The sequence below is a fragment of the Epithele typhae genome (assembly GCF_022376455.1).
Source record: "Epithele typhae strain CBS 203.58 chromosome Unknown BXZ73scaffold_41, whole genome shotgun sequence".
In the NCBI taxonomy this organism is placed as follows: domain Eukaryota; kingdom Fungi; phylum Basidiomycota; class Agaricomycetes; order Polyporales; family Epitheliaceae; genus Epithele; species Epithele typhae.
In genome coordinates this window covers 105,352-117,683 of record NW_025954232.1, presented here as the reverse complement: position 1 = coordinate 117,683, position 12,332 = coordinate 105,352, and the positions used below count along the sequence as shown (strand labels likewise).

Here is a 12,332-nt window from a genome sequence, read left to right as displayed (position 1 = left end):
AGGTCGCCTGAACATATCGCCGTTATTAGAGCACATTCAGGTATGGGCCGACTGAGATACTCCTAGATACGCATGCTGGGTAAAGGATGGAAACTTCGTATACACGCCAACTATATTGAAGGTCCGTAAAATCCGCTCGTTAGAGTCCATTATGTATACTACGAAGGTGCCGTCCGAAGATTTCAATATGAGACCGCAGTAAGCTACTTATCATCCCTCTCTAGTTGTGGCTCTTCAGATCCCAGCTATCGACGGGCACCGACGGCGGCGTGACGAAGCTGCTCGCGCTCATGCCGTCCCACTGCGGGTTGAAGAGCACCTGGAGGCTGTACGTTCCCGTGGGGAGGCTGATCATCACGACCGTCACCCCGACGTTCTCCTGGTCGGTCTGGCCGCGGGCAGCGCCGGGTCGTCGTCGAAGCGCTTCGCGGGCCCAGTCGTGAACGCGGCGCCCGAGGGCGCGTTGAGCAGGGACATCTGCAGCTTCTTGTCGCCGATTGTGAGCGTCGCGGACGTGCCGGAGGCGTCGACGGCGACGGTCGCGTTCGTGTGCATCCGCCACATGACCGCGCCGGAGGAGGTGATGTCGTCCTGGAGGAGGACCTGCTTGCGCGCGTTGAGCATGCGCACGCCGCGCTTGAAGGTCGTGCTGCGGGGAGCGCGGGTCAGCGCGTGCGCGGTCGGACGCGCGGGAGGGAGGACGGGACTCACCCGGAGGGGTACGCGCTCGTGAGGTCCGCGGTGAAGAACGCGGTCGAGTCCGACGGGACGTCGTACACGGTGCTCGAGCCCTGCTCGGACTCGCTCGAGCCGAACTCGATCGTCGGCTGCGCGGTGACGATCTGGTTCTGCTTGTCGACGAGGATCGTGTTCTGGCCCTCGGTGCGCTTGCGGTAGTAGAGCCAGCGCTTGCTGTCCTGACCGTCGCCGTCGTCGAAGTAGCCGGCGGAGTTGTAGTCCCCAGAGCCGAGGTCGCCCGCCCAGCGCGTGCCGAGCGCGTCAATGACGAAGTCGCCCGCGTCGAGGTCGTTGTGCGTCTGGTGGCCCTGGAGCGTGCCGGCCTTGATCGCGACGTAGAGCGCGTCGTGGTCGGTCCACGAGGAGCGCATCGACGCCCACTGGTCGGTGTGGTTGTCGAACACGTGGTCGAGCGGCATGCTGTCCCAGAATGCGCCGGCGACGGTCGGGTTGTACCAGAAAACGCTGTTTGGCTCCGGGGCGTCGTGCTGATCGCGTTGGTAGAGGACGTACTCGGGGTGGTTGTACTGGTCGCCGTAGAAAATGATTGCGTTCGCGTCGTCGAGAACTTGTTCGGGCCATGGTCGCCGTACGAGAACAGAGAGCCGGGGCCCATCACATACATGTGGTACAGACCGGTCTTCTCGAACCCGGGGTTCGTCGAGAGCAGGCCGTAATCGGAGCCGGTGGCGGTCATTAGAGAGGAGGTCATCTCGGCGTGACCGGTCGTACCAAAGTACCAGTAGTTGGCGGTCTCGGCCCAGGTGCCGTCGGACGAGGGTCCGAAGGCGCAGGCAGCAAGGGCATTCGGGACAGTAAGCCCTAGGACCTTCTCAGGGAGCCCACTTGTGTCGTCGCCGAGGAGGGCGAGGGCTCCCATCGTGAGACCACTCATCGTGACGCAGTTCCAATTGCCGGTGATTGAGGGTCCCGCCCACCAAGCGGAGCCGTTGTTGATGTAATCCACGCCGAGCTGGAGACCAAGAGTGGTCATGGTGGACGCGATTTGGCCTTTCTGATCCGGGGTCCACTGATCGTAAAGCCAGTCGTACGCAATAGCGAAGGCGGCAGTGAACTCTGCGGTGTCGAGAAAATGAGACGGGTTCCACTTCGTAAGGTCATCTGGACCGAATGGTGTAGTTCCCTTTCCAGCAGCGTTCTGTAGACACCATATGGGTATGCGAGTTGATCTACGCGGCTCGAAAATAGACGCACCTGAAGCTCAAGCCAAGCACGGTCGACCCACTTCGTGTCGTTGGACATGCGGTATGCGTATGAGAACGCCTTGATACGCATCTTGACCTCTCGGGCGTTGTCAAGAATCCCGGAACCGCCGTCGAGGAAGTACTTGACCACAGGTTGGTTGTAGTAGTCCGTGGCGTTCTGGAAGATGGTCTCATTCCAGGACTTGAGGTAAGGATCGGTAGCGATGAGCTTGGGGAGGGCCTGCCATTTGTAGGCAGGTGCGAGCAGGCGAGGCCTGTCTGGGCGAACGGTGGTGACCTGTGGCTTAGCAGGCTTGAAAGGGTCTTCGGGCCAAGAGAAAGCGGCATTATTTGAGGGGTTGAAGGTGGGAGAGCTGAAGGCAGCCGAGTTTGTCTGGACTCTGGCGTTCAAAAGAGCGCTCGCATAGAAAACTGGCAGAACTCACGGTGGAAGGGTAGAGGGGGAGAAGGTATTGGCTGTCGGTGCCGGTGGGGAAGAGACCAATATCTTGTTTGATGCTCGCAGCCTGGCTAGCAGCAGGTTCGCCGGTAAGGGTCGAGCCAGAGGGAGAGGCCGAGTTGGGAGAGGCCGAGTTCGAGGACTCGGACTTGTGATTACGGCTCACCACGACGCCCACGACGACTGCGACAACAATCGCCACGACGGCGGCAGGCAAGCCGATCCAAAGGCATTTGTTCCTGCGAGGTTTGGGTTGGAGTGTGGTGAGTCCCACGTTCTCGTAAGAGTGTTGCGGGTTCATAAGAGGTCGGAAGCCAAGAGACCAAAGGAGTGACAGTCGCCGATTATACGGAGGTTGACGTTTGGGAGGGAAGGCGGAGAAAACGGTAGGAACCGGAGAGTGGAGGGTAAAGAGAAAGGTGAGGCAGAGGCGAGGCCGGACGGGCCATCCTAAGTACGTCCGTGCATTTGGCGGGCTGTCGAGGCCGTGAGATTCGAGCGTCCTCGGCGTTGATGCCCACGACGGCGTCCATCACCTGCTTGGTTGGCGTTGACATCCCCACTTGTGCTCATCCCATGACTGCCTCCCAAAATGCATCCAATCCCGACAGATCCAGGCGATGCGAGCAATTCGATGTCAAAGTTGGAGGCAAAGGCCAAGCCTTGGGCCGTGGTCCACCACCACATGGGGCCGATCGGTAGGGTCTGAAAGGCGGACAGTCTCACCTGGTCACATACTAGTCCTCGTCTACGCACGTCGGGCAGCAACATAGCGAACGATGCCAGCTGGGTGGTTGGAGGAACACGTCCCACAACTGCGCCGTGTTCCGCCTCAGGCTCTCATCCTGCGGCCCGGTACCCGGTGATCACGTCGTCATCTTTGCGGCACGTGGCACTGGTTGGGCCAGACTCCAGGTCCGGACCTGCAGCCACCACCTCTCCTCTTCCTTCTTCCTTCACCATCTCCAAAATGGCGACCATGGACGTTGATTCCCAGCCGCACTGCCTCAGCCGTACGCCATTGTGCGTATCAAGCGCAAGCGGAACGAAGAGCCTCTGGATGCCCTTGGTTTGTTGCCGTCCCTGTTTTCGATTTTTGCGGTGTCGTCTAACATGGTGCATGCGGCATCTTAGTCGTAGAGGCGTCTCCGAGCAGGAAGAAGACAAAGGGTGGTGTCAATGTATTCCAGTATGCGGCCACAGTCGAGCAGACCGCGTGGAATGACGAGCAGCAGAGGGAACTCCAGGTACGTGATTTGCTTCAGCCACTCTGCCTCCACAACATCCAACGTTTTACAGCGGCGAATTGCTGGCTTGCGCGAGTTGCCAAAGAAGAGACCGCGAGAGTCTACTGTCGATCCCTCTACTGCCCCGCCAACCACCTCCAACGTCCGTCCGTCCACACCGGCAGAGGTCAAGCCCATGGGTGGCGCCCCGCAGTACAAACGATCATCCTTCCCCGGACCGAGCAAGACATACACCATTATACCCCAGGACGATGTTCAGGAGGAACAGAGTCCACGACGGCGGAACGCCACCGCGCCGTACGTCCACCCATGTCCGATCCCTTCCTCGCATCTCCTCATGCACAACAGCCCCAAGGTGTGGTCCACGAAGGAGATAGAATCGGCGAAACGGGCAGCACAGTTCAAGCTGTACGACGCCGTACTGTCGACGAACGGCACTGTCCCTCAGAGCGAGACGGACGCAGAGATCGAGAAATTCTTGCCTCTTCTGAAGGACTATCTCAACTGTACGTCTGCGTCCATCATTCTCCTCAGCTGTCTCACAATTTGCTCTCTCAGTGGACGGAATGCCTCTACCGCCAGCTCCTGTGAATGGCGAGAAGGACTCGGCCAGCATGGATGAAGACTACGTGTACGACGTCTTCTACCACCACCCGACCACCGTCCAGGAGCTCTGTGCGCCTGGTTCCGCATCCAACATCGCGAGGCTGTACGCCACTTCGTTCATCGGGATCATAGAACCACATCTACCTTGCCCTTTGTGCAGTACCGGTCTTCCACCAGAACTCAGTGGCTTACAGGAGAGGATGACTCGGACGAGGAGTACAGTGACGAAGACGACGAGGACTCCAACGGTGCGTCCCTTTACGTCCCACTCAGATCATGAGGACTCAAGACCGAGCTCGCTCAGCGGAGGACTGGTACACGAACGACTACCCAGACGAGGAGGAGTCGGACAGGGACGACGACGACGGCAGCGGTGAGTGGTCATTGCGCTGTGTGGTGATAGAGTGTGCGTTGACCCCAGGACAGACGCATTCCACGAGCACTCGGAGTCAGACGACGTGATCTACCCCGGTGAAGGACGCGTCTACCACGATGTCATGTCCGACGACTTCTGAGCTCGGCTGGAGGTTGGGATTAGATTTCTGGACAGCAACAATTACAACTGAACCACGATTTCACTGAACCTCTCGCATACTCACGTAAGGACTCTCATACACCAGCATATGCATCCACTACATACCATGTACGAGTATTTACCGCAATGTTATGCCCCACTTAAACTGACGGCTCATTCGTGTCATCGAATTGGGTGCATTGTTGGCGGCTCAATTCCTGGGTGGAGTCGAGGATGGTTTATTATGTGCAAGCGAGGGCTGTACTGGGTACAACAAGGACGCGACAATCGAGAGCATGTGAGAAAGCATAGGTGTGCGCATAGGGAGGCGACATAGGCATACGTGGCAATATGCGAAGCTATGGTACACTAGTGAGAACAACATCTACATGCGATGTGATGTAGGAATACGCTCGTCGGTCGGCGGGGTGGGTAGCTTACACGAATAGTAAAAGTACATATGTCCGGTTGGTGGGAGGAACGATGCGATGGCTTGTGGGGAGACATGATGCAAGAGATCAGAACAAGGAGAAACGGCCGACTCCGAGATGAGCCGTCTACGCCAACGCAAAGCCCCGGTCGCCGAGAAGGATCCAGACGGAGTGGAGCAGCCCCGCGAGACATCCGCGCTTCCGCCGCCTGGGACCGTCGCCGCGAGAGGGCTTCCCGCCTGAAACGGGCGGGCCTCGCGCGGTGAACGGAGCGTCCGCGGGGCACGGCGTCGTGCCGTGCGCCGACAACGCGAGGAGGTCGTCCCAGTCGCAGAGATCGGGCGAGCGGGGCCTGGGCTTGAGGTCGGGCGCCCGGTCACTCGTGGGGGAGAGAGCGATGACCGAGACGCCACGGTCCGCACGGCCTTTTCCTTTCCGCGGGCGCGAGGGAGGAGGCGGCATGCGGTGAGGCTCGAGCTTGGGCTTCGGCGCGAGGAGCGATGTGAGACGGGAGGGGGTGGCGAGGGGCTCGGAGTGGGAGCGAGTGAGCGTCCGCGGTTGGAGAGGCGCGACGACGGGCGCGTGGGCAAGTGGGCGGGATGAAAGGTATGGAGGTTGTGGTGATGGCGATCGCGAGCGGGACGGGAGGGGAGAGGGAGAGGCAGCCCGAGCCAGAGGCGGGGGAGTGGGCAGGGAAGTAGGCGCCGCGGCGCGTTGCGCGCGTTTGGGCTTCGACTTCGATGGCTTAGGCGAAGCATGACGGGAAGGGGCGTCGGGGGTAAGTCCGCCTGTAAAGCTCCCTGAGGAAGCGTGGTACACCACCTCGCCTGTCTGGTCGCGCAGAAGAAGGTCCCAGGAGAGGCGGCGCGTCTTGGTGGATCGAAGCTCCACAGGCTCGATGCCGTCAGACGAGTTGGACCGGGGACGCTTCTTGCGAGAGATCTTGGGATGCGGTCGCGACGGTGTCGTTGGCTCCAGAGACAAGTGATTTGGAGTAGGACGCGGCTTGGAGCGGGGAGAGACGGGTATCATGAGATGGGCGGAGGAAAAGGGAGGCGTAGACGGGACGCCGAGATCCATCGCATGCTTTGGGGGCGACGGCGAGCGACAAATGATGGCTGGGAGATCCTTCTTGAAATCGGACCAGGTGGGAGAAGGTGGGTCCGGAGAACCGGAGTATGCCGTGCATGATTCCGTGGAGGAGCACGTAGAGGAACTGTCAGAATCATGGGAGCCACACGCGTAGCAAGACGGTGGGAGGTATGGCAGGTTGGGCTGCGCGGACAGGGGGTCGAGATGGCTATGTCGGAGTCTGGCGTCGGCGTCGCGCACGGTCCAAGATTGCTTGAAGCCGTCGGGGACAATGTTATCCAGAAACGAGGAAATTTCTTCCGTGGGTGTGGGGCAAGTCAATGTAGCGTCCGAAGATGAAGACGCCATGGGGGCAGGGAGTGTAAGGTCTTGGAGGGACATGCCGTGTGATTCGGAGAAGGACTCAAGGGAATTGCGCATCAACATCTGAGAGGCTTGCCCCACATCCTTCAGAGCAGTATAGATGCCGGTCTTGGCGCGCTGCCATCCGTCTACGTTCCACAGGTAGGCATGGGTTTGGTGGAGATACCGTGCCATGCTCGAGACGAGAGTGGGTGACAGGATGATGCATGGATCGACTTCACAGTCCGCCACTGAGCGAAAGATACGTCGTTGGTAGTGTGCGGCCGCAATCTTCCGAAGTGAAGGAGATGAGGAGAGCGAGCGAGCGAGTCGAGAAGATGAAAGACGCACGCTAGCAATGACCCTGATGAGAACATCTCCGGGAAGATAGAAACACAACATGGCGGTGGCATGCTCGAGCGCGCCCGCGCGCCGGCACAGAACCTCCAGCTGCGAACTATACCCCTGCGCACTCTTTGCATCTAGCGGGACCGGGGTGACGGACTCGAAAGCTGTGAGGGGAAGGCTCGTCAACGAACGCGGATGGAGGCAGGCGAGAGAAGGAGACGGACCACTATTGAAGTCGGAGAAGAGGCGATCGAGCCAGCACTCGGCTTGAGAGACCGTCAAGACGGGGTCAAGGTGAAGGGGGTCCCGTTCGCGAGTCGGCAGAGAATGGAGGGGAGAGGCGGCCATGCGACTGTGAAGGAAGGAACCCGCCTTGAGGACGAGGGCATGGCGCGGGGCACGTACTTAACGGCTATCCGGGCGACAATGCATGACAGGGCCACGCGCGCGCACAATTGGGGTTAGGCGATGGCATCGCGACAGACCGTTCTTCCCCTCCCGGAAGCAGACGGTGGGCGGGGGGCGGTGGACGAGGTCGGTGGTGAAGCTGCGCCTGCGCCCGCGCAAGACAATAAGGATCAGGCGCCCATCGTGCTCGCCTGGCGAGGCGTCGCGACCTAGGAAGCAGCCCTGAGGGAATGATGGGCTTCAATCGGAGCACAATAGCTACTATATGCGCTGTTCACACCGCGAGTCAGTCTACACCAGCAAGTCTCATCAAGAGGTGCGAGTCAAGGACCGTCGGCCCGGCGGCCTCAGTCAACCGCAGGAAGTCCAGAGCTCGACTGACCGCCATTATCCGTCTTTCATATTCGTACTTACCCTTCCGGCTTGTTTACCATAAGTGTCTGTCAAGAGCTCGGACCCATCTTCGCTCAGGTCATGCACGCCAGATGATCGCTCCATCCTGAGCCTAAGCACTCACTCCTATGGTGCCAAATAAGCCCAAATACAATAATCAGCGCTTAGAACGAAACACGTCGTCCACAGCAGCTGAGCGCCGAGCATTGCTTACTGCCTATACGGTTTCGCATGGCTATGTACGCCCATACCGAGCTTTTTGGGGATGCTTCCACCAGCAGAGGAAGGACGCAGGAACCAAGATGTGTTGTTGGAACACTCTTGCGACATTCACATGATGCAGTGGTTTGGCTAAAGACGCCGTCAGCACTCCGAAGCATATGTCAACTTGAGGTTAGTTCTCACAGTGCAGTGCTCCTGCAAGCACACACTAAATCGCGGGCTTGGCGCTCGTTAGCACGGAGATCCACAGTTGAGTTTCGCACAGCTTGTGCATGTGTGGGACGTGATGTGACCGATTACACTACATAAGTACACGTTCAAATCTCAGCAAGCCCACTGCAGGTGCACCGCTTTCCTTACTTTCCCTTCGTAGGCCGTCCCTACACCTACGTTTTTGTGCGGCGAAATAAGAGCCGGAGGGATAGTTGGCACCCCAAAAGGTGCCTTCGAAGAGACGCCAAGTCAACCACCACACAAAGTATCTGGCAGCGGCCCTCAATTATACGCAGAGAGGGGTGCGTACATGTCGGCCTTACTTAAGTGCGCCATTTCGCCGTCCGTCATGAGAACCTGCCTCACCCGCTGCTGGACCGCAACAACGTCGGATGCGTGCTTTTCCCCCTTCATCCTCGCCCGCAATGCCGCCCTCTCCACAGCTACTTGCGGTCACTCGTCCGAGGGCTCCGGTACAGAAACTCACAGCCTGCTCAGCAGTGTGACGCGCTCCCTCTTCATTCTGAGTAGCGGCAACACCCTAGTACCCGGTGTTCCTTCAAGATAGAATGTAGCAATCCCTCGGTCCATCTCGTGTGCCACCCCGTCCAGATGTCACATACCCGTAGGACGGTGGATGCCGTCAACGCGTCAGAGGGCGGCGCTAGACATGCCTCATGCTGGAGTGGCTTCCTTCCACCTCCTGCGCGCGTCGGCCGCGCACGCCAAAGCAGCCTGCCCACCAACGCAAGTTATCGGTACACCAGAATCGAGTCCAGGCCCGGGTCGATGCTGGGTCCCGACCGACTTTGCCGCGCCGTGGGCGTGAGCTCAGCCTCACGCAGTCTGATCTCGATCGGCGCGTGGGGGGCTGTGGATGCAGTAAGTACTTTCAGCAGCCTAGCATGATTGATGATGTAACTTACCGACTACGGTCAGCTTCGCAGCGTTTCAAGGGCGTGATCGGGGTGTTCGGGTGTGTTCCACGCAGGTTGCCGACGGAGTGGGAGTGGGGCCAGGGTGGCAAACGTGAGGGCGAAGCTCCGGAGGCTTATGACGACGGGGGCAACGATTGACATCGTGAGCGTCGGCGCAAGAAGTCGAGTCTGCGCAGCACAAACGTCAAGTTGAACAAATCGAGCACAGTTGCGAATACTACGCTGCGGGCAATTGATGACCAGTCGCAGCTAAGCATGTTATACAGAAAGTGAGGGCATGTCTCATAGACCGTCGCGTGGGGCAGGGTTCACGGCATGCCGATGTCTACGAGGGGGGTGGGGAAGTTGCGATCGGGAGGCGTCACCCCACACTGAATGCATGCTTGCACCAGCTGGAAGCGGAGCGCCTGCCATGTTTCGCGCTGCTCTGCGATACGAAGAGCGACGTCAGCGGGGCGCACGAGCAGAAGGTAGGGACAAGCACGTACTTGTGCTGGGCCAGTGGAGCATCATGTACTCGGTGCGCGTCCCGAACTGCTTTGCGGCCTCGAGCGCGAGCAGTAGCGTGTGGTCTGCCTCCCAGAGCTTCATTGCCCTGGGGCGTGCTGGGTTAGTGTTGTGCGTGCGACGGCGGGGGAGAGGGCGCACTTCATGACGTGGGACATGTGCCAGTATATAAGCACGGGACGCCGCTGGTCGAGCACAAGAGGTGCTAACCCCGTCTTGAGGACCGACCAGACACGATTCGCCACAGCCATGCGCTGCCGCACTGTAGAGCCACCCAATGAGCAACTCCCTTGACAGAAGGCGCGGCGAGGTGAAGGGAGGACGTACACCAGGACTCCGCCTTGTCGCGGTAGAAGAGCTTGTTGTCGCGCGTGGTGATCTGGGGTATGTACCGCTGGAACTCGTGCGAGATGCACATCCGCGCGGAGAAGAGCATCTCGCGCGCCTGGAAGCCCAGGTTGCGCTCGAGCATGCACGTGTGCTCGTTGAGCGCGCGGTCGAGCGCATCGATCTCGAGCCAGGCGCCGACCGCGAAGTCAGCCATTTCAGCGCCGGAGAGGGACATGTCCTGGCGCTTGCGGACGCAGTCGTGCAGGAGCAGCATCGTGCGGTAGTAGAGCGTCCAGACGTTGGGTGCGGCGACGAATGTGCCCGAGACGGTAAGCGACTCCCCTGGGAACATCAGCGCGTACTAGGGTGGGATGAGTGAATGTGCGCAGCAAGCGAGAAGGAAGTGCGCCGCACGTGTTCGGGGTTCTTGAGCCACAGCGGTGCGGGAGTGCTGATGTCGAGCACGGCGACATAAGAGTTCATGCTAGCTGTTAGCGCGACGCTAGCCCAGACCAGACGGCGGCACTCCTCTTTCCTGAACTCTGCCTCGCTGAAGCCATCCGGCCACATTGGGGTGCCCATCCAGGAGGGAGCGATGCCGCGTACGGAAGGCCAACTGCGTCCGATAGTTAGGTCCTGGCAGTTGCACTTGGGCGGTCTCGACCTGATCATCTCGGGTTGCATGTAGAGTGGGTCGGCACAGGCTAGGAAGTCGGCTGGCATGTAATTGGGATCAGAAGCAACGGGTATGCGTGAGGTGAAGTGGGTGCCAAGGATATCGGCGTCAAGAGTGGTAAGGGAGAACAGCCGAACGAGGGAGTCAAGGAGAACAAGGGAAGATCTATGGCGTTCCAGTGACTGGCCTGGGTGTGCTTGCAACTCAAAGTACGCCAAGAGCTACGAACGATGTGGTGAGCGTAGGAATCACGGTATTGCCCACACAAGACTCACCCAAGTAGCCTGAATGAGCCCGAAGTCGACCCAACCGGAGGCAAGACTACCTTGCACAGAGCTAAGAGCGAGTTCCATGAGCCTAAGCGCCTTTCGACGTCCCGCAGCACCTCGCTCTGCTTCGGAGCTTTGACAGAAGACACCTACAGCCAACGCACTGAGGACGAGGCTAGGTTGCATGGAGGTGCGGCGAGAAGGCGTGAGGAGTGTGTCCCAAAACCTAGGGAGATGTATAAACGACATCCACCACAGAGAGGAGGTGAAGAGGGCGCGGAGGTCGGCAACAATGAGCAGGAGTGTGGAAGTGCGTTGTTGGGACGACATAGTAACGAGGTCCCTTCTGTGCCCCCTCTTCGGTCGCATAAAATGTGAGCAGCGCATCCCACCAGGTTTCGCGCGTGAACTGCAGACCAGGACGTGGGGGGATGGCGGTTGACGGTGGTCGAGGGGGCGGCGTGTAGAACTCGATGTCGACATTGGGTTCATCGAGGTCAACGAGAGGGAAGGGGTCGTAGTCTTCGGTCTGTGCAGAGTGGGAGTGCGTCAGGCACACACGCATATAAGGAGAAATGGGACGAACCTCGTCATCAAGCGGTGGGAAGTTGTCGTAGGACGCTCGCAGGAGGTCATCGTCGTGACAGTCGTGTCGGCGATCCTCCTCCGAGTCTTCCTCCCCATCGTCTCCTTCGAGCCGTCGTCGTTTGCCGAGGCAACCAGCGCTCGCTGAGCGGATGCGCACGCCGGGAACCCTGTCCTGCCCGCGGCGCTTGGGCTGCTCTTCGTAGTTGCACTCCCCGTCTTCGGGAGGGCGCTTCCGGCAGTTGAAGCAAACGGGCTTCGCGCCATCACAACGCGTCTTGCGCAAGCGACTGGGGGGACGGGGGAGAGGGTGGTCACGAAGACGCGCATAAAAGCACTGGAAAGACAGACGTACCATTGGTTGCAGGCGACATACACACGCGCGCGAGGCTTACCGCGGGCAGTGAGCGGCTGGTTGGCGTCAAGGGCAATCTTCGGCCGAATGCGGCGACGGGGAGGTCTGGGAGGGGGCTGCGCAGGCTCCTTGGGGACGCCGGAGAGGGGGAGCTCGTGGAGGTGGAAGCCTGAGGTTGAGAGGGAAAGTTGGGGCTGCGCGCGGGCGAAGGGGTGGAGGACATGGAGGAGGTGCTGCCAAAGATGTCTGCACTAGGGGACGCGGGAGCGACTGAAGAGTCGCTGGAAGGATTGACGGAGTCGAGCCAGGCAAGATCGGCCATGGTGGCAGCGAGGATGGTGGCTGGAGCGGAGGCGTGGCCAGCCCCGAGGGCGGAGATATATGCGCTCGAGAGGGCGTTTGTGTCAAGCTTTTCGAAATCGGAGCGCGGGGCGGGGCAGCGCGTCAGTGGCG

The 12,332-nt window shown here is 59.8% G+C and overlaps 4 protein-coding genes across 4 annotated transcripts; 1 reads left to right on the top strand and 3 right to left on the bottom strand.

Annotated features, from left to right (window-relative positions):
- Positions 1–220: 220 nt before the first annotated feature.
- BXZ73DRAFT_91218 (uncharacterized protein) lies at positions 221–2,704 on the bottom strand (the record flags this gene model as incomplete). Its single annotated transcript, XM_048025901.1, has 6 exons — positions 221–347; positions 368–649; positions 712–1,306; positions 1,375–1,897; positions 1,954–2,337; positions 2,390–2,704. The coding sequence occupies 6 exons, from the start codon at positions 2,702–2,704 to the stop codon at positions 221–223; spliced, it is 2,226 nt and encodes a 741-aa protein (XP_047875675.1).
- A 669-nt stretch (positions 2,705–3,373) lies between these two features.
- BXZ73DRAFT_79186 (uncharacterized protein) lies at positions 3,374–4,771 on the top strand (the record flags this gene model as incomplete). Its single annotated transcript, XM_048023031.1, has 8 exons — positions 3,374–3,416; positions 3,538–3,650; positions 3,703–3,947; positions 3,999–4,156; positions 4,209–4,359; positions 4,389–4,504; positions 4,561–4,629; positions 4,683–4,771. The coding sequence occupies 8 exons, from the start codon at positions 3,374–3,376 to the stop codon at positions 4,769–4,771; spliced, it is 984 nt and encodes a 327-aa protein (XP_047875674.1).
- Positions 4,772–5,327: 556 nt separating this feature from the next.
- On the bottom strand, positions 5,328–7,331 carry BXZ73DRAFT_103464 (uncharacterized protein; the record flags this gene model as incomplete). Its single annotated transcript, XM_048015590.1, has 3 exons — positions 5,328–6,926; positions 6,987–7,147; positions 7,208–7,331. 3 exons carry the CDS (start codon positions 7,329–7,331, stop codon positions 5,328–5,330), a joined length of 1,884 nt encoding a protein of 627 aa, XP_047875673.1.
- Positions 7,332–9,465: 2,134 nt separating this feature from the next.
- On the bottom strand, positions 9,466–12,201 carry BXZ73DRAFT_91217 (uncharacterized protein; the record flags this gene model as incomplete). Its single annotated transcript, XM_048025900.1, has 10 exons — positions 9,466–9,584; positions 9,646–9,752; positions 9,806–9,879; positions 9,939–10,355; positions 10,409–10,891; positions 10,946–11,282; positions 11,332–11,468; positions 11,526–11,814; positions 11,880–11,984; positions 12,017–12,201. 10 exons carry the CDS (start codon positions 12,199–12,201, stop codon positions 9,466–9,468), a joined length of 2,253 nt encoding a protein of 750 aa, XP_047875672.1.
- Between the last annotated feature and the right edge of the window lie 131 nt (positions 12,202–12,332).